This window comes from Larimichthys crocea, chromosome XVI (assembly GCF_000972845.2).
Source record: "Larimichthys crocea isolate SSNF chromosome XVI, L_crocea_2.0, whole genome shotgun sequence".
Taxonomy (NCBI): Eukaryota; Metazoa; Chordata; class Actinopteri; family Sciaenidae; genus Larimichthys; species Larimichthys crocea.
The window spans coordinates 895,545-921,737 of NC_040026.1; the positions used below are offsets into that span (position 1 = coordinate 895,545).

Sequence of the window (26,193 nt, forward strand, 5' to 3'; positions counted from 1 at the left end):
TAAAGGCCTTTTGGTGCTTTTGATGATTCTGCTGCTACCTTCTAACACAGACGCAAGTAGTGGGGTTCTCAGTGTGTAAAATGCTCCTTAAATGTCATGTAATAAAGAAACAAACCTGAGGATTTAGTGCAATTCATCACTAAAAGTTCAAATAAGCCAGCTATAGTTCAGAAATCAGGTCGAGGTCAGGGGAGAAATCTGATTACTGACCCGCTGCATGTACATGTGGATTTACAGTAAGCAGCTCTGTGATGTAACCTGATCTCTGTGAGTAAATGTGTTACAGAAATCAAATGTGGATTAAATCTTTTGAGGACCAGATGGTCTTAGTCATAAAAAAAGTGACATGAGTTGTAACATTCACAAACTGGACTGCTGTTCTTACCTGATGACCTCAGAGGGAGCAAACTCTATCTTGTTGCCTAAGCTCCTGGAGGCTGTCATGCCACCTCCCATAAAGCCCTGCTGCTGCTGCTGCTGCATGGGAGGTTCAATATCAGTCCTGCGGCCTCCTTCTGATGGGGAAGGAGATGGAGGGACAGGAGGCGAGGAGACTGGAGAGGGGTTGAGGGGAAGGTAAGGTGAGAGGGACGTGGACTCGGCCTTCTGGGAGGCGAGCAGTGCCGACACCGCTTCGGAGCTCTCCTGGTGCACCGTCGCCTGGGCGTCATCCGTGATGTCGATGACACTGCTGCCATGGATGTGGGACAACGACGGCGTCTGGGATCGAGATGACACTAGAAAAGACATCAAACTATAAGGATACCACACTTCCTGATGGCCACAGATATGGCTGATTCATACGGCAGTTGACTGTACCTTTCACGTTGTTCTTGCTGCTCTCCAAAATGCTGCCCTGGACGGTGTCCGACGTCAGAGGTGTCTGTTGCCGTGGAGGCTGGGTGATCTGTGTTACTGCAACCAATTCCTCCTCCTCCTTCGTTATCATTTTGCCCGCTTCCTTAACCACACCCTTCTCACTGTCCTCCGTTGCTTGAAGCTCCACCCACGGGGAAAGGCGACCAATGAGAGACGAAGAATCGTTCATTTTGGAGCCCTGCAACAACGGCTTCTCATCTTCCTCCTTTTTGGAAACGCTGCTCGGTTTCACATCACTGCTGCGAGTCTTTAGCTCATTTTCAGAGTTAGGCTCCGACGAGGAGGAAGAGGAGGAAGAGGATGACGATGATGATGAGGAAGAAGAAGAGGAGCATGAGGAGTGGGCGGTCCTCTTGTGTGGGTTTTCTGAGTCGCTGCTCTCTGACAGATCTGAAGTCATGTCGGTTTTCAGCCTCTTTAGACCTGCCTTCTTCTCATCTTCCTCGCCCTTCCTGCGTTTGTTCACCGCCTGCTTAGACTTTGACTTGCAGTCTAGACAAATGAAAAAAACAAAGAAAGTATGCATTTCTGGACACTCAAACACAGGTCCACCTTCACTTTCACTGGTCAATATGTTGATGATCTCACCTTGTTAAAGTTTAAGATATAAATTGTAAATTGTAAATCTGTATTTCAGAGGACAAGGAAACACTACACTTGAGTGGACTGTGTGTTTTTGTTGTTGTGTTGTTTATAAATGGCTTTGTGATAAAGAAGTACTCATTTCAATCACTTGGGGAACAATATGAATTGCAGAATGTTGCTGCAGAATGTCGCGTATGTGTTGTAAGTGTGAATCTTTTGTTTGGTGGTGACCGTCCTCACCTCTCCCTGCGGGCTCTTCCCTCCTGTCTTTGTCCTCCTCTGGGACACTGCTGTCTGAGCCTTTCCTCCTGGAAGAGCGAGAGTTGCGCTGCTCTCTCTGCTCCCGCCCGCTGCTGCCGGGCGAGTTGTGCAATTGGCTGGCTGGCTGCTGGCTTTGCTGTGATTGGCTCTGCTGCTGGGAGGCCAGCGTCCCCTGGGATCCCTTTGGGTTGGGGCCTGAGGAGGTCATGATGGGGCGGGGGCTGTTGGCCTGGGCTCGTGTGTAATGACTCTGTAAGAATAAACAAAGTCATACGTTAGCTCATGCAGAGAAACACACAGAGCTTTAATAAGACTGCATAAACTTGGTTATCATTATATTAAATACACCTTTAAGGGTTAATTAATCACTCCAACATGACAGCCCTGCAATGAAACCTCTCTTTGTGAATGTTACATGTAAACTGGTGCTCTACTGGATTTAAACCACACTATATTTGGTCCATCTAGCTAAAACTGATGTAGTAAGAAGTTTTAATTGAAACTGGTTTGGAAAAATTCAACTACTCCATGTAGTTGAATTTTTGCACAGGATGTAGCTTGTGATGCTGCTGACTTCACGTTATCAATCACTATTATTATTGAGGTCCTGCAGTCCCATCTATTGTTGAGTGTTATACTGAATGGCAGAACAATGGGTATCATCAGTCAGTAAAGAGGCTCAGGTTTCACCTACCAACCACCTGCCTCAGCTCTAAAGAACCAGCTGCTGTGGACAGTATATTACACTATCCTCACATAACCTCTGCCAACTCCACTGGATCTACTAACATGGCACACAATCATACTCCTGACATCTTGAAATAAATAAATGATATGTTAAATCAGAAATATAAAATTTGGGTTTTTTCATTTCCAATCCAATGCACAGTTGCACAGAGACTGTCCAAAAGCAGGGATGCACCGTGTGACTGAGAGAGCAACAAAACACTTGTTATTATAAGATTTAATCAAGTCTAAAAGAGTTCCTATGACACATTAAACTGTATGTGCAACCCTGTACACTTTTTTAGACCTTTATGGGGTTTGCACCACAGATCTCTATTGGACATGACTCCCATTTGTCTTGGTTTTGTATTGCATGAGGACAGTTTTCTACATTTTCCAGTGGATGTGAGGTTTTAAAGTGAAGCAAGATGGATTCCTGAAGCTTAAATAAATAGTAATTAATGTGAAAACAAAGAAATTGATTAAAGGTTTTATATCAATTCTTTGCAACACAGTTGTCATGAAAACCATGAAATGATTTGGAAAGGAATAACTAAGGTCCAATCTGTATTTTCAAGAAACAGCAACATTCATGCTAATATGTGTTTGTCAGATGTGTAGGTAGGAGCTGAGTGAGGTGAGGCCTAGAAGTGTAAGAAGCTCAGAAGGATCAGAAGGAATTTACAACATGACTTCTGTCACGAGTACAGGTATGGTTTCCATGTTCCTCTGGTACTGCATTCCATGGAACTGAGACAGGTCCAGTTTAAAGTAGGTGTGGAGCTTGTTAGTCCCCTGCTGACAGTGCGCCACATGCCATTCTGTTTAATGACTGCCCCACGTTTCTGACCCTGTCTGGGACTTGCCGGTCATTTTCAAACACAAAACCTTAGTAAGCCACCTCGTAGGGTGAACTGTTAAATGAGACAAACTGTGACCTTGGCTAATATCCAGACGGAAATTACTGTGAGGAAGCCCAGAGAGTGTGATACAGTGAGTTTAGTCATTTATAAGGCAGAGCAACACTCTCTCTTGGTAATCCAACCTTTCACTCTGAGCCTGATCCTAAACTAGGCTGTTGAAGCAAATGGATAACAAGGCAATAAGGTGTTTGCTCACACAAATAAACTGCAGCTTCAACCACAGCAGAGAGGTTACCGTTTCTTAGAATTACAAGTTGGAGTTAAAGAGTAACCCCACATTGCGCAAAAGCACTGCTGCAATGACCTGTATGAGCTGATTCACTTCTGTCAGCAGCCATCATTACAGCGGGCAGAGGTCTGCTGTGGTCTGAGTACTGGTGATCACACCACACTGTGATGTAGCATGTGTGGATTGTGAAAGGCTGTACAGTGCAGTGTCAGAGGCAGCAACCACTAGATGGCAGTGCAGGCAGGATTTTTGGAGTGGGTGAAGTTACTCTTTAAGAATATTTCACTTTGACATTTCATCTCCAGACTGTTGCAGACTTTTATGACTACTGTCTGTCCATGTACTTGCAGTTATGTTTAGTGCAAGATTTATATTTCTTTTCACAAATTCTCTGAATGTGTTCATAAATGTTTTTTGTTGACTGGTGTAGAAATATTGCTTTGATCCTTTCAATGTGGACTTTTCTCCACTAATGGCTGCAGAAATTTGAGCATATAAATGTTGAAAGAAACGGTTCATGTCAAAGTGAGCATTGTTTTTATGAGAGGGAAAAAGTTGATGGTTATAAATGAGCTGAAGACATGATGAGTGCTTGAAGAAAGTCTTTTTTATGCACGTCATTCATTCATTAAATGACTGTACCAGCAAAGAAATTCTGCATATGTCATCAGATTACAGGCAGACAGTTGTTTTGTTTAACAGAATGCTCCTCTGATCTAAAGATACCACTGTAACAAAACAGGAAATAAATATTGACTATATTCCAGGAGCACTTGCTCTCTGAATCTTGCTTTAATTACTTCATTAATCATTCCTGTGTGGAGATTTTCCTGCCAATGACTGAATCTGTAGGACGGAACACCTCAGACTGATAACTTCCTCCAAAGCTCATGTATAGTTCAGGTTATTTTTCCAGTCTGTGCATTTAAAAATACACTCTCCAATTGTAAAAAAAATTTTTTTAAATCTTTCAACCAAGCACAGGTCATGTCTGTCAGCTGGGACTCTACACTAGTTGTGTATTGTGGAAGTGTGGATCTGGAGGGTTTGAGGGTTGCAGTGGGGAGGGGGGATTGGGGGTACCTGAGTGTTGCCAGTGGTCCCGCCGGGTCTCCCTCCCGCCATCTTTAATGTGTCAACAACAAGAAAAAAAAAATAACAGAGAAAAATAACAAAATGAAATGAATATAAAGAAAACGTGGGACAAGGAGAGATTTTGTTAATGACTGCGGGACCAGAAGTGACTGGCTGTTTAACGGATTGGTTCACCAATTAGTTCCTTCCATATGTGCCTTGTACAACACAAATTAGTGTTTGCCATGGCTGTCACATGAGAGGAGCGGACTGGTCACCAGTGCGACAGTGTACTATATGTCTGTGTATTGAGTTTTTATGTAGAGCTAAACACAAACACAACAACATATTTTGCTTTGAAGGTATGTCCATTAAAAACTGAGAGGAGGCAGAAAAATGAGACAGCAGACATGGGTCACACAGCTCGGAAGCAGATTTCAAAGACAGAGCTATCTGCCTGATTCAGGAGACAAAAACATCCACCATACGGTTCTCCTGCTCGGCTTTGCATTAAAGAGATTTGGAGCTGTGTTGACCGATGTCTCTGAAACACAGACACACAGACGCAATGCAGACGATGCTGAGGTCACATGAATTGCTGGCAAATTAAAAGGAGCAGTAGTCTAATATGTACAACAACACAAACAACAATAATGAGCACCTATTGGCTGCATTCAGAGAGAGCCCACTTTAATTGGTCTATAAATTGTCATTATATGTCAAGCCCTTTAATGAATAGAGAAAATAGTATCTGCAGGTTCTAATCTATTAGATTAGAACACAACATGTGAAGAATATGAAACATGGAATGCTGATGCCGTTTTCTTTTTTGGGACATTACTTAGGAAATAACTCTTTGATTTTTGATAGAGGAAGGTATCAGAAGTGCTCATAAACCTTCATTTACTGGTTTGTACCTGATGCTGTCTCATCTCATGTGGCTGAAATGACACTTTGCAATGTCCACTATTGTTTTCTGCTTCCATTTTGTTCACATTTTTCAGTCTTGCTGTGGACAGACTGGTTATTATCACAGAGGTGTGACGGTGCTTTGGTGACAGTGACATCACCTGCATGAACTGATGATGGCGTATGAATTCTGTTTGTACTTCAGGGCAGCGTTTTCAATCTTAATCTTACTTCTACCCAGAAACAATATTTCATCCTTTGAGCTCCTCCTGACTAAGTGTGAAGCTACAGTACATCATGTCCTGTCATTTTGAATATATAACACAGACAGTAAAGTACGTCAGTACATTTTGAAACGTGTTCATCCTCTTCACCACCACAGTCAGCGGTCATAAAAGTTGTGTGTTGTTGTGTGTTTTTTTCTGTATGATTGTACTCACGTGGGCAGAGTTATTGTTCTGACTGGATCGTGACCTTCGTCTGGAAGTGATGCCAATGTTTTCTCCTTTCAACAGGGAGTGGACCACGTCATCCAGAAAGGTCATCTGGATCATAGATGGATCTACGTTCTGAGGCTCTAGCACCTGAACACACGTGAACATGATCATTTAGACCTAATGACCTCCTGGTTTCAGTAATGTGTCTGTTCAAACAAACGACGACTGGGTGATATGAAGAGTTTGGAAAGTTTTTGTTGAAAAACTAATAACCAACTAATAAAACATAAAATTTTGTCAACAAAGTTAAACTTAACAATCAAAAAATGTGCCAAAAATGCTAAATGCTCTACAGTATATGGCAGTTTTAGTTTGTCCATTCTGGGCTACCATAGAAACATGGTGCTTCAACATAGAAAAATCTGTGGAAGAGGATTATCTGTTATGTCTATACATATGAAAGGCATTTTAAGGTAACAAAAACATCCAATCTTATTTCCAGGAGATTATACACCAATGAACAGAGTTATGAATATTATTGTCCATTTCTGCCATGCTCTGTAAATGGAGCCCCTTAAATCTGACACTTGGGCCTAAGTGTTAAAATAAACAGTGTTGAGATTTCTTTCAGTCTGAATATAAACCCAGAACAAGTACCAAGTAGACTATTTGTATCTGACTTATCATTCTTCTTTATTATTATACTACTATTTTCTAGGCACATATAAACTGTACACATATAAGAACATTGTATGTGTGTGTGTGTGTGTGTGTGTGTGTACCTGGTCATTCATAACGACCATGTTTCGACTGAAAAGGTCGTGGTGTGTAATGATGCCAGTGAACCACTGGGTGGCCGAGTCTTGTCTGTACACACGCACACGGTAGCCATTTAAGGAATATGGACCTGGAAGGCACAGGAAGCAGAAAGTAGAGCACCTCACAGCAGGTTCCTCATATTGTAAGACACACTAGTTATAGTAATGACATGACATGAGCAGTCACCAGAGCATGATGACCACACTTCAGATTTTTTAACGATGATACAATATAAAGAGGGTGAGAAAAAGCTTACCTTGCATAAAAATTTCCTGCACCTTCTGGTCTTTGAGCCAGCCCTTCACTTCTTCATGGAGCTGATGGTTGTCTCTAATCACTGGGTTCTGACTGTCCACCTCATCCTGAAACACACACATATAGGATCAGCTTGAAACCAGGATAAATAAGACAGATCCAATAGCCGTGCGGTCACACGGTCCTCTTCTTTCACATAACAAACAAAAGAAATGGGATGCAGCCCCACTCTGCTGAGTCTCAGCTGGCCATCACTGACAAACTGGAGTCTGTAGACTACCAAATTTAATAAGTTTGAAATATATTTGTGTATTCTCTCTCTCTCTCTCTCTCTCTCTCTCTCCCTCTCTCTCTCTCTCTCCCTCTCCCTCTCCCTCTCTCCCTCTCTCCCTCTCTCTCTCTCTCTCTCTCCAACAGCATAGGTTCACATGAGGTCATACAGGGTGAACTACTAGAAGAAAGAAGAGGAAATAAAAAAAAATTACAAATACAGAGCGCACACACACACACACACACTGCTGACAATGCTGACAGAAGACAGAGTGAGGAAGAGGAAACCAAACCACACTCACCATACTGGTAGCACACTCAGCTTTTCTGCTCTGTGTGTGTGTGATGTTATTTTTAGGGAGTTTTCACACCACATGTGAAACAAGAATGATCAGAAGTGTTTTTTTCATGCTATCACACTGAATAGAAGGCAAACAGCACTTAGCAGGTTATGAAAATAAATGCACACATTTGCATGGCAACATTTTTTCCCCTCAGCGGCTGAGGCCACAAGTCTGTCACTCTATGATGATGGTAAAAGAAAAGCAAAGTAAAAAAAAAAAAAAAAAAAAAGATGCGTCGACTACTAAATTAGTTGTCGATGATTTTGTTTGTCGACATAATCGTGACTAATCGACTAATCGTGGCAGCCCTAGTTTGAATACTTCAGAAAAATGGGTCATTTTGGGTCATTCCTGCACTGTCAAAAATATTACCACAGCAAACAAAATATCCATCAGGCTCACAATGATATTAAATTAAAGAATAGGATCAAAAAGTGTCTGCAACATTCTGGAACCTAATGCAAGCAGATGACATGGGAAAGCAAACAGCAACAACTATGTACTTCCCATCCAACTGCAGTTATAGCTGGGTGGAATTTGCAGTGTCTTAAAATTTGAAGGCATATTTAAATTGCAGACCGCCTGCTGTCAACATGCCATCCCATGCACCTCATCATAGTCCCCCCTATGGTATGTACTGCCTAGCCTGGAAAAGATTCAAGAAGAAACTGAAAACAGCTTCGTCTCCTTGTGAATCTTTGCTTCTATGGCCTTTAAGATCCCTGTTTTTCCTCAAAACACAACCCTCTGCAGTTAATATGGGACGGACATGAACTGTACTGTCAGGGCGGGCAGAACGTCTTCTTGGGATGCAGAGCTGCAGGAGTCAAACACAGACTAGGAGGCCGGGAGCAGACGGGATGAGGTCATGGCTTTCATTTCACCTTCTCTCCCTCTCTCCCTCTCTCGCTCTCTCTCTCATCCTGCTGCAGTGTTCTAGTTTCATAGCCTTGTTCAGCTCTAAATTATACCAGCATACACACTAAAAATAGCACACTGGAATGCAGTGCTACAGAGGTCAGCATAAACCTCCCAGAGATTCTTACAATTTTTGTGTTCTGATGAGTTCTTTTACCACAGCTAAGACTCTCCATGGATCCAGTCCATTCTACATGCATAAACAACACAAGATTAGAAGTGTAAACAGTATCTTGATGGTTTCATCTTTGTTTGGATTCTAAAAAGGAGAACATGTACATCATTAGAGTTTGCAAAGACCAAATGCTGCGTTTAACCAGCAGCCATACTGTGGTGGCCAACACGCTGCCACAAACAGAACTTACATCATTTACTGTACTTGTAAAATGTGTCTCATCTTTGATTGAACATTTGCTGTGGTTGGTTCACAAATTGTGCATTTTTTTAAGAAGTCTGGGTAAAATGTGAAGTGTGTTTGCAGGTAAAAGAGTCCAATCATTTGCAGCACAGCGAACCAAACAGCATTATATGAAACTATTCAGGAGAAAACACTGGCATGTAAATATATGCTGATCATCATCATTTCTCTAACACTTCTTTCACTGATGGAGGCAGATTATTTTAGGTGAGAGGAGCATGACATCCTTCATCTGAAGGAACACTGTCAGCACTGACAGCAATATGAGTGGAAGCTCTGCAGCCTCACTCTGCTGCTGTCTCTATGTTTAGGTTTACACGGACAGAAAATAGCACACATGTATGTGCTCTGGAGTCTATTTCTACTAGCACCAAGCTATCTATTCTGAATTACTGTTGGCATGTTTAGATGTAATACACACAGGGACTGTGTTACCATGGCAACATGGTCACCATGACCACCGATTGGTCCTTTTTCATCTGTATGGAGAGAAATAGCATATGAGGACAGAATCAAGTGTCCAGTGGCAACAGGTACGTGAAATGACGTGCATGGAGCTTTGTGCTGCGTGCTTCAAAGATATCACAGCCATGACCACAGGCAACCAAGTTGTGAAACCAGGCTCTGATCAGCTCTGAACACACAAGCTGATCGACATTTCTCAGAAGCAGAGTGTAAAGAGAGCCCTTTAATAATAAATGGGATTTATTGTGTGCTTTACAAACCCGATACAGATACTGTATCTGTACTATCTGCATGGTCTACTAATTAAAATACATTATGGATTACAACTGTAATGATGGTCTTCAGCCTTTTCCTCAGACTATCCTATGACTCAAGGCTATTTATTCAAACCCTGCTGTGAGTACAATAAAGGGCTGAGGCAGACACACCACAGCGTGACACAAGGACATCTTGTGCAACAGATAATTAGTAACATAACCACAAATATGACACACATTCACATACATGGAGACAAAGACAGATGGCTTGTTAAAGACTTCAGACACGCTTCCTTTCAGGGACAATGCTCGTTGCTGTGGAGACGGCTCAGGCTGAAGGGAACAAAGTGTGGGAGCGTATTTGATGTTCTTATTCTTTCAGCACCAATGCTCATAGTAATGTGATGAAAGTGTGCACGTTTGGTGTACGTGAGAAAATTCCATGGAGGTATGAGGAGTACAGTGCAGTCCATGATGAGTTTGGATTGGCTGACCAGTGCTCTATATATATATGTGATACACTGTAACTGTGACCTGGTGTGCAGATCAGACAGTGTGGATGTAACACTATGTCCACAGTTCATTTTAGAAAATACATGAGGTGGTCTAGATGTCTGCTAACCAGTCTGCTCCACACACAAATAATGACGATGATGATGATGATAATAATAATAATAATAATAATAAAAAACATAAACAGTGATATGCTTTAATATCCCATCATGCAAACAAGAATACAACTAATACTTGGATTAATGATAATAATTAAAATGTAGTTGAATCTAGACTGTACAGATATCTGCTGAAAACAACCAGCCAGGACTTTCATCTGTCTTCTGGATAATTTATGAAATGAATGTTGACAGTCACCCACTAACAGGTGTCACTTCAACTGGTTAAATCAGTTGGCACCTGCTAAAATGAGAGATCTATTGTTGGAAGATAGAGAGCTAGAAATCACATGTAAAGCAATCCCTCTATATCTGGCATCAGTGTGACCTGACACCACAGGTGTCTGTGTTTGGGTGTGTGTGTGTGAGAGCATGAGATGTTGTCAAAGTAACGTGACACTGGGATGAATATAGAAGTAAGTGACAGCGGAGCTTTGTATTTGGAGCACTGCAGGGCATAAAGGTCCACTGAGGAAGGACTGTCAGCTGAACAGCATTAAAGAAGAGAGAGAGAGAGAGTGTGTGTGTATTTGTGTGTGTGGCAGCTGCTGTTTCCCTCCTCACACAGTCAAACTGCACTCCTCCTCCTCCTCTTGTTAAAAGCTGAAATGTTACAACCTTACAGTAAACAAAGGTGACCAATAACAAAGTCAAGTTTTTGTGACTGAAAGAAAAATGATGAACATTGTAATATTTGGGTTAAAGAAGGGAACAGTGTGTAGGATTTCATGCTATCCAGCAGACTGCTGACTGGCCATTCCAAGCACTAAGGAGAAACTATCGTGGCTGCAAAATGTGTGAAAAACATCAAAGGCCCCATCTAAAACCAGTACTTCATTTTGTCTGTTCTGGGCTACTGTAGAATAGTAGTCTTTATGAATATCATATTCTGTGAACAGAGCCTCCTCAATGTGACACACTGGGCATTTAAGTCAAAGAAAACTCAGTGAAACAGTTTGGAGAGTAGAAAAAGAGAGAGCGTACGGAATGCAAATCACTCTCTTAAAATAGTTTTGATGACTCATCCTGCACCCCTCCCATTCTATCAGAGCTTGTGGGATGTAGTAGCTCAAGGACTGTTTGGATATCGGATGGCAAAGTGTTGTTTACATTGCTGAAGAACAGAGGTGAGATTGAATGGATTCGCTTCTCCCTTGTTCTCCACCTCCTGATCTAACAGGTGAGGGAGGTGTGGGCGGAGGCCAGTGTTACTATGACTTTAGAGCAGGTGGTCCCCGGCTCCAGATCACTGCGGTTCTCCTCAGACTCTGTGCTTGCCAAGCCAAATCCCTCTGGAGAAGATAAGCTATCCAAACATTCCATTTCACATTTCAGGCTAAATGCACAGCTATCATATCAAGAGTACTGTTCAAAGGAGTCAATAATCAGCAGATAAAGAGATCAATCTGAATCATTTCAACATCATTAGGACCGACGGTGTGTGTGTGTGAGAGAGAGGGAGAGAGGATGTCTTTGATGAAGGGTTACTTGTTGTGGTGCTATTCAACATGATTGGAACAATACGTCTGTTCATTTAGCCGAGATCTTCCCACTGCAGTAGTCCTGTGGGCAAGGAGAGTGCTCTGGACGGCTTGTAGCGGCTCCCAGCAGCAGGATCAGCCCCTTGGAGAGTGCCACACCGCTCAGTCTGACATTTGTGCTAGTATAAAGCATGAAATTAGTGGTTTGTGTGTCGTGTCTAGTTCAGGTTGTTAATTAACGGATATTTTTGTGAGTGGGTGGTCCAGATTGGCTTTTGTAATAGATCCTGTGGGCGGGGGTCTTAAAGAACACACATCATTATACTATCACTAGGTTTCCTCTTAGTGGGGGAAAATGTCATGCTTTTTTTTTTTAAGTTTGATAACTCACCACTAACAGCTGTCTGTTTTTAGGAGGTTTTGTACAACAATGGAGCTCGATGACAGAGCTGAGACTATCAAAGTGTCACGTATAAACACACACTTCAGTCTCTTTAACCTGCTGGAGTCAGGCTGATTCTATGTGAGCCTGCAGGACTCTGGTGGTGCTCTAATGGACTGGATTATATTGAATAGTGTTTTATTATTCTATCATCTGAATCACATCAAAGACACAACATCAGTAACAAGGGCAGCGTGTGTTACTGAGTGACAGAATGTGTGGGAAATGATTTGTGTGGTCAATCAGTGCAGATGAGCGACTGCCTTTCATGAGTTCTGTTGAAGCTCTGTGTCACTGTGGATGATCTCCATTAAATGACTCGAGTGGTGGGGTGGGGGTGGGGGAGTTGGAGCTGGCTCAGCCTGCACACTCCTTCAAACACACTCTGCCCTGCAGACACAGCTCATTCTTCAGCCAGAAACAAAACCACTACAACAACTTCAACTGCCCCCTGAGGGCTTTCTGAAGGTGGAGGATGTTTTCTATTAACCTTTATTCTAATGAAGCTGCAATCGGCAGTTGATGCGACAGCGTAATTAAATGTGTTCAGAGGTTATGGATTGCCTTTTAGAACATTGTGACTCGTCAGCCAGAGGCGTCCATGTAGGAACAACACAGTCATTTCATTTGAATGTTTTCACCACTAACACTGTTGGTCTGAAGAAGAAAAACAACTCCGTCTACACAGCACTGTGACAGATTGGAAACTGCTGCTGGTACCAGCACAATACTGTGGAAAACACACTGCTCTGGTACTGAGCTCTGTGTGTGTATGTGTAGATTGGTCAAACTCTTGAGTCAGCACTAAGTTTTATTCTCCACCTCCTGCCTCAACACACATCATAACTTTCTAGCAGCAGACACAGACACAGACACACACACACAGACACACACACACAGACTTGAGCAGCAGGCTGGCCCACTAAACAGTGACTTCATTGTACAGTTTATGCCAAACAGATTGTAGCCCCCTCCCTCTCCCTCCCTCCCACCCTCCTCTTCCTCCCTCCGGTCTTCCTGTCCAACTGGAAAAACAGAGAGGGGAGTGGCCATGGCTTCACTGCTCCGAGTGTGTGTGTGTGTGTGTGTGTGTGTGTGAGTGTGTGAGAGAGGGAGAGAGAGAGAGAGAGAGAGAGAGAGAGCAAAGAGAGAGTGGGACTGTTTTTACTGCTCTGTGGGGTTCAAAGGTCTCCAGAAGAATAGGCGGCTCTGTGCGTGCATGGGTGATTTAAGAATGGAGGAATCTGTGTGTGTGTGTGTGTGTGTGTGTGCGTGTGCATGTGTGTGTGTACTTCTCTGCAGTTAGTATTGCCAGACGAGAGTGAGGCTCCCACTTTCCTTCACTTCAGATGGCTGCCAGTTACTGCTGATGTGGGGTGCTGGGAAAGAGTAGGAGTGGGAGTGTATTCTGAGTGTGCGGTCTGGCAGCTAGTAGTGTGAGTGGAGCTCCACTATATATATATATAATTTATATATATATATATATATAATATTATATATATCTATATATATTATATATATATATATATATGTAAAACATTTGACTACAACAGAGGAAGTGAGAAGCATTCTCTTAGTTCTCTTAATCTGCCCCTGATGTTCTTTGGAGTACAAATACTTTGCAATGATTACACACAGGTACAGGATGTACACACATCATGTCACGGTCTCCTGGACATCAGCTGTAGATGAAGCCATGAGACCCAGGGCTGATGGTCATTATAGGCATGGCTTGACCACCATGCTGCCATGGTGTGGTGTGGTGTGGTGGACTCATGATTGAGATCTGAGATCACCACAAAAAAAGAAATCCTAACTAATACTAATAAATCCTAAAAACGCTAAGTTCAAGACAATTTTGAAACTTCACAAAAATGGTATTTCATTTATATCCAGATAAATACTCATATCAGCTGATATGAGAAAAAAAGTGATCATGTTCTAAATAATTGGAGCCTTTTAGATGACCAATGTGCTGTGGGCGTGTCTATACATGCTGAATTTAACCGCTGAAACAATCAGAAATAACTTTTTCTCTATTTCTTCACTATTTCTCTGATTAACAGCTGTATCCAGGCCGGCGCTCACTCACTGTAATTCTCTCTCTCTCTCTTAAAACTAACTTAAAAATAATATTGGTGCCATCATAGTTCGGCTTAAGTGAACTCACCTGGGCAACTTCATGTAATACAACCAAGCTCAAGGAGTATTCCAACAGAACACAGTGTTACAGTGTCCATCACATCTGTTTAGAGAGTGTGGAACATTTGTGGTACCAGACCATGACCAAGTCAATGCACTGGCCACAGTGGACAGCCACAGAAAGTGCTGCACACATTCAAAGTATGAGTCACGGGAGGACACGGTAACAGTGAACCTGATTTTGATTGGCTGCAGACAAAATAAAAAATAAAAATAGAGCGTCTCTCTTGGTATTTGAACAAACTGATGACTGATGGTGAGAGTGCAGAACACAGTCTTCCCATCTGGTTGACACTGAGTGGAACACAGTGTTCCAGCCAGCACAATACAACAAGCTGTGTTCAGCTGCAGAGCGCTGACAGACACACACACACACACACACACACACACACACACACACACACCCCATAATAACTAAACTATACATCACTGTGAATTGCTGCCAATTTTGAAGCTACAGTGTGTGGGTGTGTGTGTATCAGTCAGTATTAATGTGTGTGGATGCATGTATGAGTCAGTGATGAGCAGTCATGTGTAAAACCACTCCAGACCAGGCCAGACTGCGGCTGCACGTGTTGGCTTTATATTCACATTAAACCCTGGCAGGGTCCGATCCATATGGAACGCAGTGCCCGACCCGGACTACTCTGCGGGGCCAACAGCGCTCCATGGCTGCAGTATCCAGCCTAGAATTAATTGTGAATGACTAATTCTTCATTAGCAAACGAGATCCAGTTACAATATGTACATCGGCCAAAAAGCACCAGATTCATAGCTGCAGAATCTTTTTATGCAAGATACATCAAGACAAGAGGTAGCTTTGTTTTTCTATTTCATACTGTTAGCTGCTCTGACAGCCAAACAGCTTAGCTCTGCTGCATTTCTGCATACAAATTCAAAGAATTCAGAAGCCTTACTGGAAGAAGATATTGAAGTATATGTGCATTTGAAACTTGTCATTTGAAACTGAAATATAATAAACTGTAAAATGCCATTGTTATACTTAAAACCAGTTAAGAAATATCAGTCTGTGATACATTAAGAGGTGTTGGTAGGTGGATTTTGTTACTTTAGGGTGGAGCTTGTCTTGTGCCCCCCCCCCCCCCCGTTTCCAGTTTTTGTGCTAAGCTGCTGGCAGCTTCATACTCTCAGCATACTTCCCCAAATGTCATTCTATTCCTTTAGTTACTTAATGTAACAAAAGTGAGCAGCGATCAAGCACAGCAAGCTTACAGTGTGAGTGTGATTATTACCTGATATGGTTGGTAGGCTGAATGGTCAGATAGGAAGTCCAGCTGTCGGTCTAATAAGAATTCCACTGCTGTAACTGGTGACAACAGGCTCTTCCCCACCACTGGCTTAAACGCCTGCAAAGAGAAAACACAAAACAACATGGTCAGCAACAATTACACAACAACATAATGATATCAGCACAACAGCTCGTTTCTGATCCAAACCTCACATCACAATCAATTCAGGAGTTTGTAGATATGTAACAGAGCTGCAGTGCTCTATAACAAGCAAACGCCAGAGAAAAGAGAGGAATGAAGAGAGATAAATGACAGTAGAAATGAGATTAGAGGGAGGAAACGCTCAGGCAGACAAGGAGAGGAGGAGAGAGGGATGGAGCAGAGGAGAGAAGGAGAGCTCCAGAGTGATGAATAAATTAATGAGTAGAGGAAGTCTGACAGTTCAAAGGCAGTACACTCCACTTTGATGTTGCCTTAATACACACACACACACACACACACACACACACACAGTCAGTGATGCCTGTGTCAGTCAGCCTGCAGCCTGAGCTCAGCTGTTGGTGCACTGTCTTCCTGTCTCCTCCTCATATCTGTGTACTGATACAGTCGCTACAATTCAAACTTGTCTTAAGGTTTCTTCACCACCACACCACACCGCTTCTTACTTCTTGTTTTACCGCCTGATATGAACAGACAGAAGCAGACAGCCACAGCAGTGGGCAAGTGCATGTTTGTGTGTAACGTGTGCGTGTGTGTGTGTGTGAGCAGACGTTGGTGCTGCTGTGATTTATGGTTACATAACAACAAGGTCAGTCTGATAGAGAGATGAGAGATTAGAGGTGAGAAACATGACCGCTGTGAACCCCCTCCCTTACACACACACACACACACACACACACACACACACACACACAGGAGGCACATTGTGTGTGCAAGCAAAACATGATAGTGTGTGTGTGTAGCTCTATTTCTGTGTGTCACATATCACATTTCCAGGCTCCTGTGGCAGCATGCAGCCGGCAGCACAGGCCACACGATCATGGCCATCATTGTGGAAAGCATTTGTGTTGGTTTTAAAAGTCTCCTCTGACCCTCTGAGTGTGAGACCACATTGTCTCACTTGCAGCGAATCATTAGGACAGTTACAGTTCTGATGGTATTATGGAGGATGGTGATGATAACATGGAACATGGAATTTTCATGAGGTTTGTGATTCTGATGTTGGTGCAGGTTTGTCTTCAGCTCCTCCACATCCATCCATCTCTGCATAAACGCTGGATTTACAGGAGCTCCAACAACACAACACATAGCAACATGGATCCTCTGCATTACCAGTGCTGACCATCATCGGATTATTTGGTAAATTATAACCTAAGTTTAGAATGTAGTAGGGATGTAAACAGTTAATCGATTAATCGGTTAATTGTCGAAAAGAATTTAATCGATTAAATTAAATTAATCGGGTTAACTGAATCTAGGGCCATTTTCCACAGAAGTTTTTTTCAGTGAGATTTCATGGTGTTGCCAGTTGAGGGCGCCATTGTTTAATCTAGGCCACAGCGAACGTACCTGAACGCAACGCGGCGACAGACCCGGAGTGAAGTATGGAGCATTTCAAACTAAGCAATGATGACAAAGACGCTCAGTTAAACTCTGCGGTGCTACGTTTAAGTTCAGCAGCTCTACGAGTTCACTAAGATACCACCTTCAAAACCTGCAGCCGTGTTGACGCGCTAGCAGTTAGCATTAGCCAATAACAATGAAATACATGCTAATGCTAACATGCTAATGCTAATTGATAGCCCACTCGTCACTCTCAACATTTCTGCGGGAAATTGTTTAATAGAGGCCCTCTAATTTTACTGTCACCTTCCTCAGGGATGATTGAAGCTGTGTTCAGTACTACATGTTACTGTAAGTGTCCAGGGCTAGTAATCTTACTGTTACCTTTCTCAGAACAAGGGAGATTATAAGTGCTGCTGCTAATGTTTCAAGTACTTTACCAGGTAATTATATGTAGGCTTAATACTGTGTAGGCTAAGCCCATATTGTATAGCATGTTGCTTAATGTTTCACATGCAACAGGTGAGCCAGTGCACAATTATTTTTTTGATGTATTTCAATTTTCTGTGCAGAATTTATTTTGGTTAAATGCCATATCTGTACCATATCCCCACTGGTACAATAAAACATTAGATGAGGAATATAACATGCATTTTTTAAATTCAATATATAAGCAATATTTTGCTTTATGTTAAAAGACACCGTGAGAAATACATGTTCTTAGGAAAAAAGACACTTATCAGTTAACCGTTAATGAATAAGGTCAATAAACTAACGATTAATGAATTAATCGATAATTTGCATCCCTAGAATGTAGACAGCAGATGTGTATAAGATGTTTACATCTTCTATCAAATACTTCTGCTCATACATCCATACTGCTGGATTCACACAAACATTTTTAAAAATATGATAGGAGGTGAATCATAGAGTGAATGCAGGGTCATCCAGCAAAAAAGAAGGGTCATGGTCAATTTTCTGCCAAACCCCAAACAACGTCCAGCAAGCAGCTACTCCTGGTATATCACAACACATTAAAGCTGTAAAATCCTGTCTCACAGAATGACAGAACCCTGTGCATGGACTGGTTTCTAAAACTGGACTTTCATTGTCTCACCTGCACAGGAAGCAACACACTCCAAGATTATGTTGAACACCGTGGTAAACCACATGGTTCTACCATTCTCATATATAAATGAAGAACTGGTAGAGGCTCTGGCAAGGTTTACAGCATGTTAATACAGAACACATGAACTAGGTCTATTACCATGACAACTGTGAAGGCACAATAGGCTGGTAAAGCTCTGTAGAAAGGATCCATGACAGACCTCTGGGGAAGAGAATGACTCAACTCTGCACACACATTTCTAGATTGAAAGGCAGTAGTAAATATACCAGTGAAATCTGAAGCATGGTTAACCAACATTTCAATTCCAGAGGATCATGGTCTCTGCTGACCATTTAGAGTAAAACCAGACTAATTGAAGCCCACATACGAATCTTCTGAGAAAAAATCTGAGAAAATGTACTATTGTAAAAATGTTGTTTTAAGTCAAGATGAGGTTAAGAATGAGGTGACACAGTTCAATATTTCTGGAAGAAGCTTGTTAACCATTTAAAAACATTTTTAGTTGTAAGGCTCTAAAAATGTTACTGAATAATGTGTCAATGTATTTCCAGCAAACACTGAAATATTAAATATGTACAGTGTCACATGCTTACTGATCAGAGCCATTTACATCCAATGAGAGCGGGGTACCTGCATTAAAGCTCCCAGAAAAAGGTTAACAAAGTATGTTACCATAAAGATAGGAAACATGTTTGATACACATCATGTTCACGGTGTCTAGTATTCATATATGCATTGCAATTACTCAATTTTGTACAATGTGGTCATAGATACACTGGGTTACCCCCCAGTCACAATACAATGCTTATTCTAAGTGTACACATGCTAATGCTGCATTCCATTTGCCCACAAATAGCTGACATGTACGTAATTCATGAGGTAAACCAGTGGATTAGGGAGTGTGGATCCCACACTCCCTAATCTGAGACTGGGTTGGGTGAGGGACCCAGTGTCATTCTCGGTCTTGCAGAGCAAGTTCAGGTGCCTCAAGGTTGCAGGTTCATTCATTCTTTACTTCTTTACTTCACTTGCACCCCTTGGTGAAGTGACAAAAAGACCAAAGAGGCATTGTCGGTTCCATGTCCCATTCTAGCCACAGAAAGACTGCATGAAGTTACCCTGGGAACCTCTGAGGTCCTGACCCAAGACGAGAAGTTGCTGGTCTGTATTTTTGATAATGTAGGCCATAGTCACATTCTAGTGGCTACCAGTGACAGAATTGTACATTTGTTAATAACTGGAATGGAATATATAAGGATTTTTATGACTGCATAGGAGAAATATGTTAATATAGTCTATAAATGGTCAATACAACACCTATCCACCCAATCATAATTGTGACCAAACATAAAACACACTTTCACCTATTTTTCCATAAAAATATTTTGAAATAATGGTTGTTTTTTTCTTAAAGGGGTACTAATGACATGCGATTTGGATATTTCCAAGTCTAGGAAAAATTCAGGATTAAACAAGAACCTCAAGTTGAGACAAAACAAGTCATGTGTCATGATGTTCCCTGACACTGTCATCGAATGGTAGATTTCCACAAGGAAGATCATGTGATATGATAGAAAGCTCGACAACAGCAGCTGCTGCTGGGTTTTGTGGTGACTGCTTCTGTCAGCTGCCGCTGCCAAAGGCTAAAAATGAACTTACACACTGAAACAGGTCTTTCTTCTGCTGCTGCTGTCAACGAGGAAAAGTGAGCAGTGTGATTCACTTGGATTTTCAGGAATGATCCACGTCATGGCGAGATTTATTGTGCACTGGACAGTCTAAATCACACAGGGCCGTCATTGCTTAGAGTCAACCAATGTCCATCTTTGGAAACAAATCAGTTTTGTGTGTCTTCTTAAATTTAACGACTAACATCGTCAAACCAGCCGTTGCTAATTGATGACAGATAAAGAAAGTCCACAAAAAGATACATTCACACAAGAGGGCGTTCATTTACGTACAAGAAGAAACTGATAGACGGAGAAAATAAGAGACTTCCATTACTGAAGATCTAGACTCGGAGCATGGCTGCCATCTGTGGATCCCTGCTCCGATTTCTCTCTCTTTTTCTCTCTCTAAAACTGAGAGGACATGACAGTTTCTCCATCCCCTCTAAAATGACTTGTCCACACACACACACACACACACACACACACACACACACACAAAATTGGGTCACATCTGCCACAGTGTGCCAGAAAAAAGCCTCCTGTCACTGCGTATTTCCAGACAGGCAGCAGGAGAGACACATTCACTTCCTGTCAACACACAACACATTACAACCAGTGGACCGCCATAGAAACTAATTCAAACTAAGCAAAGACCACCAAAGACATATGACAAAGCACTTTTACCCCACACAGACACACATACCAAACACACACCCACAGGCAGTCAGAACATGAGGAGGACAGACGTGAGAAAATGCCATTCTGAGAAAGCAGATCACATCCTCCGCTGTCTGGGGTATGAGAGCGTGTGTGTGTGTGTGTGTGGTGAATAATTGATAAGGAAAGTGCAGCAGAATGTAAAGGAGATGGTTAGGGGATGATGGAGCTCATGCATCACTAAGTGACCCAGAGAGAGAGAGAGAGAGAGAGAGAGAGAGAGAGAGAGAGAGATGTATTCTATAGATCTGGTCTGGGAAACATTAGAAGGAGAGGGGAAGAAGCTTTTTTGACAGAATCAGAGAGACGAGAAGCTCTTTCTCTGCTGCTTGGTGTCATCTGACATGGATGCTGTTATCAGGGTGTACTGGGTGCTCACCCAGGAGCCCTGGAGGTTACAAAGTCCTTGCCTGTACAGATGAAATTAAACAGATTATTACACATTTTGATTATACAGTGGTCCCTTGTTTATCGCGGGGGATATGTTTTAAAAATAACCCGCAACAGACGAAATCTGCAAAGTAATCAGCTTTATTTTTTACAATTATTATACATGTTTTAAGGCCGTAAAACCCCTAACCACACACTTTTATAACCTTTTCTCAGACAGCCATTAACATTTTCTCACATTTCATTCTCACATTATTTAAACACTCTCAAAGTTCAAACTTTTGCAGATTTAACAAAAATAAGTAGAATACTGTATTAGTAAATGAACGTGTATTTCACAGTTCCTCTGACTGCAAACATACAGCACTTCAGAGTCACACTGCTAGCGATTGAACATTTATGTAAATCTGGCTAGCCGAACGTATTTTGTACAGTACTCCCTTAGCCAATCAGGACGCAGAACACAATGCACATTCATACTGTACAGTACGCTGTAAAAAAAAAAAAAAAGCATCCAAAATTACACTAAAAAAATCTGCAAAACAGCGAGACCACGGAAAGTGAACCGCGTTATAGCGAGGGACAACTGTACACTGTTGCCCATAGAGTTGGAATAAACGATTTTTACGTCTTCTCTTGAAATGATAGTGACAATGTGATTTATTCTTTATAGATAACGTGAATCTTCTCAAAACTTTCAAACATATTTCAGTGAACATTTAACCACAATTAACCTGATGTGCATAAATAGGAGTAAAAATAGGAATGTGTCTGAAAACAAAATGATTCCAACCTTATGGACAACAGTGTACATGTAACCAAAGTGTCACTAGAGAAAAGCTGATTCTGAGAACAGAGGCATTATTGATCAGTATGGGGTGTCACGGTCAGTCTTTTGCCCAAGGCTAGGAGCTGGTTTGGTGAAGCGTAACGCCAGAATTGCAGCGGATAGTTCAACTGAGCAGGTGAACAAGAAAAGATGTGAAGATAAAGGCACTACATCACTACAAAACCTTCTAAACAAACACTATGAACTTTAATAAAGCAAAAGAAAAGCAGCTGGATGGTGATGGCAGGAGAGGAGAGCAGAGAGCTCAGAGAGAGTGTCCCTTCTGTCACTGTCATTGCATTTATACTAATGATGAGGACATGAAGGCTACAACAGACCTTATTATGTTCCCCGATTACAGCTTACAGATAGTTTCACTATGAGAACACACACGTGGCGACGTTCTTTCTTCTGCACACAACAATTTCATGTGACATTTGACCATCTAATGTCATTTATCCACAACCTGCGAAAAAGACATCCAAAATGGTGGACTGTTTGTAGAAGGAGTCGTGGAGTAGTGCCGCACTGATCAGCAGTGCTCTCTAAGTGGGTCACAGTACAACAGCTCCTTTCCAAGACAAACACACACAAGCAAACACACACAGAGGTTGTGTTCTAATCTGATTATTGCTTTCATGGTAAATGATTGGAGGTGTCAAACTCAGCACACACACACACACACACACACACACACACACACACACACAGCATATAAGCACACACTGTCTGAACAGTGTGATCTGATTGGCTGGTCAGTAAATAATGGTTCAACCTCCAAACAACACGGAGCTTGGTTCAATTGAACACTTGCACAAAGCTCAACAAACGTCAGCTAGAGAAAAGTGAATTCATCATTTCAATTATAATTAACTCTGGATGGTGAATTATTAAACAATTTAACACAGCCAGCATTAGTCCCAGGCACTGGTTCAGAGAGCGACATTTGATTTCATGGCCAGTCTTTAGTGTGTGAGCACAGCAGCTCAGTGTGCGGTGCAGCTATATGAGGGATGAATGACACGTCTCAGCAGGGTGAATAGAACTAATGTTTCTGCCTGTGCCAGCCCCTCCATCAGACAGGTGGCTGAGTGCTTTTCCTCTGTGCCACTCTGCAACCCTTAAGTTAGTCTACTCTACAGGGAACCAAGGCAGCAGCTGGAGTTCTATTCCGCACAGCTACTGCAGCTGGCAGCTCCACAGCACACAGCACAGTACTACACGGGAATACGCAGACAAAAGAAGACTTTCATTTTAGAAAACGATCCCAAAATGTAGGTCAGACTCAAGTTCAAGAGCAAATATTGGAGCTAGTTCACTTTGAATGAAGCAAAGACTCACTGAGCTCATGATCTGTCCAAAAACACACAAAGAGTGGAAAGACAAAAAAGATGAAACATCACACACAGCTGGAGCACTCACTCTGCTTTCTGTTTGTTTGTGCTTTCATTTTGTCTCTCACCCTGACCTGCCAGGTTTTTACTGCATTTATTAAATATGAACTGTTTATTTTTATATTCACTGAAATCATCATCATTCACTGGGAGCCATATAATAATACATGAGTCAGTGAGTCTCCAGTAACTTCTGTTATCTGAATGACTGACAGATCATCTTGTCAGGGATATGGTTAGTGGTTCAGTAATGTATCTGGGGGACTGATTTAAAAATAGAAGAATGGACAAACTAAAGCAGCAGAGGCTAAGCTATAGGTCAAGCTCCAAAAGCAATGGATCAAATGCTTCCCATCATGCAACTAAAGGTGACTGTTGTTAGATCCTCTCTGTACACACCCATATCTTTTTAAGTCTAACTGATAATGATGATGACATCAGGGCTGACAAACCTCCTCCAGAGCTCCATGAAATATTACACAACTGTTCTGACGGGCTATGGACTGCTCCATGACAGGTCAAATCAGACCAGTATCTGGATGAAAAGTGCAGGGCTGAGCTGTGCATCAGCTACACAAACTATATTAGCTGTGTAGGTGCACAAGTCACATGATGGATCTGATAGCATCATCACTGTGAGCAGTATTGCGTATGATTATGAGTCAAACATGAAACGATTTAATAAAGAGGCCGAGATGCCTCCCACGCATTAAAACATGCTCAGTGTGATCCCAGAGTTGAGGAAGATTTGGCTGTTGATGGCATTGAGCAGGCTCATCATGGAAAATAGAACTAAGCACAGCAAGAATTCTAAGTGGGTTTGGTCTCTTAAAACTGCAAGATTGTTGTGTTAATAAAGTATGAAATGTTTCTGTGACAGCTCTCATGACAGTCTGCTCTACAACAAACACCACTAATTATTACAAGATGGGATTTAATAAGGCTGTGCTGTAGATAATAGGTTAGTAGTCCAGACGATGCAGCAGGTAGATCACCTTCAGAGACCGCTACAGGACACAGACACACAGACACACACCTAGGATAGAACAGATTAGAATGAGCATACAATCTATTCTGGGAAATGTCCAGTTTCCAGGCACTTTGTTACTTCAGTCCATCCTGTTCAGCCTTGTGGATCAAATCAAACTCAGCTCTGGCTTTAAGTGAAAAACAGCTGCGATCTGAGCTCCAGCAGACGATAGAAAACTGTAACATTACCTCTCTCTCCTCCGTCTCCAAGCAACGTCACGGCTCTGAAGAAAAACACTTGACAAAACTAGCTTTGATCCGGGGAGCAGGGGAGAGGCAGGAAGAAAGAAAAGAAAGGATGCCGAGGGTTAAAAGAAAAAAGAAAAAAAGAAAAAAGAAAGAAGGCACGTCGAGAGAGAGTGAGAGTGGTTTCTTCTTGTGGGAAGAAAAGACAGATGGCCAAGAGGGAGAGAAAGCAGAGCAGAGGACGAGCTACACAGCCGACATTTTAACTGCTGCTGACGCAAGGAGGGAGAGAGAGGAGAGAGGGAGGGACGGAGGCAGGGCCGGCCAACACACTTCCTCTCTCTCTCTCTCTCTCTGTGTGTGTGTGTGTGTGTGTGTTACACAGGCTCTCTCTCTCTTACTCACCACGCTCTCTCTTTCACTTCCTCTCCCAGCCTCTCAGCTCTCTCTCAGCATATCAACATGTCTCACTTCCACTCCTCTGCTTCAATTCAGCTTCATTGACGCTCGTGTCCTCGCACATGCGTCCCACGCTAACAGCTCTTCATTAAGACAACACAGCAGCAGTTTGAGTGGATCTTAGATTTTCTTATACAGCTTATGTATTGTGAGCTGCTGTCTGTTATCTTATCTAATGGAAGCAAAAGAGTTGATCTTATTAACTGACTCTAAACTATTTAAAGCCATCTTCACTCAACTGGCTGCTGTTTGCATTCTCATACATGTATATAGCTTAGTTCATACTGTCCAGTCATGTCCATTGGCTCACTATGTAAAACCTTAATTGATTGAGCATGTGGGGTTGCACTATAATTGTGTTGATTAAAAACAATACTTTAAGCTGCACTTCTCAACATTTTATGACTGCACATAACAATTATTTTCATTATCCATGAAACAGTTGATAATTTTCTCGTTGAATTCATTATGTGCCCAATGTGACGTCCACAAATGTTTTGTTTCATCCACAACCCAAAGATATTCAGTTTGAGAAGCTGAGATCAGAGAACTTCTTAAAACATGAGTCACAAAATCAAAATATTTAATAACTCATTTAATTGATGACAACTAATTGATTACTGGACAGCGTACACAAATGTGTGGGACATAGAGGGACATCAGTGTTGTAACACTTACACAATGTTGAAAGTGAGTAAACGGTAGTGGTGTCACACTACAGTGGAGACTGAAAGGAGGTGAAGGAAGCTGCCTAATCACCCGACATATCCGAGGTCAGTGCGTTCTTAGTCACACCTTCAGCACACTTCCTCTGAGCTTCTGAAATAGTAGAGAAATACTGCAGTATGCCTTGTAAGTAAAGTTTGAGATATGACCTGTTGTCCTCTTCTATGGAATCTTTTCTTAAGATATTTTGAGATATTTTGGCCTTTTGGGCTTTATTTTGGATAGAGACAGCTGAAGAGTGACAGGAATGTGGGGAGAGAGAGAGAGAGAGAGAGAGAGAGAGAGA

General features: G+C 42.0%; 1 protein-coding gene across 3 annotated transcripts in view; it reads right to left on the reverse strand.

Moving 5' to 3' along the window:
- The window catches only part of jmjd1cb (jumonji domain containing 1Cb), a 110,924-nt gene that overhangs the window by 15,799 nt on the left and 68,932 nt on the right, over positions 1–26,193 (reverse strand). Inside the window, exons 1-9 of one of the 3 annotated variants that reach the window (XM_027289530.1) lie at positions 24,726–25,029; positions 15,819–15,932; positions 7,099–7,204; positions 6,806–6,930; positions 6,027–6,170; positions 4,687–4,728; positions 1,705–1,975; positions 820–1,371; positions 386–737 (exon numbers count right to left, since the gene is read on the reverse strand). In XM_027289530.1, coding sequence (XP_027145331.1) covers positions 386–737; positions 820–1,371; positions 1,705–1,975; positions 4,687–4,728; positions 6,027–6,170; positions 6,806–6,930; positions 7,099–7,105 — 1,493 coding nt within the window. In that variant the 5' untranslated portion in view covers positions 7,106–7,204; positions 15,819–15,932; positions 24,726–25,029. Of the gene's footprint in view, positions 1–385; positions 738–819; positions 1,372–1,704; positions 1,976–4,686; positions 4,729–6,026; positions 6,171–6,805; positions 6,931–7,098; positions 7,205–15,818; positions 15,933–24,725; positions 25,030–26,193 lie in introns of those variants that run through there. The other 2 variants (XM_019271283.2, XM_019271285.2) reach the window with 2 other exon arrangements.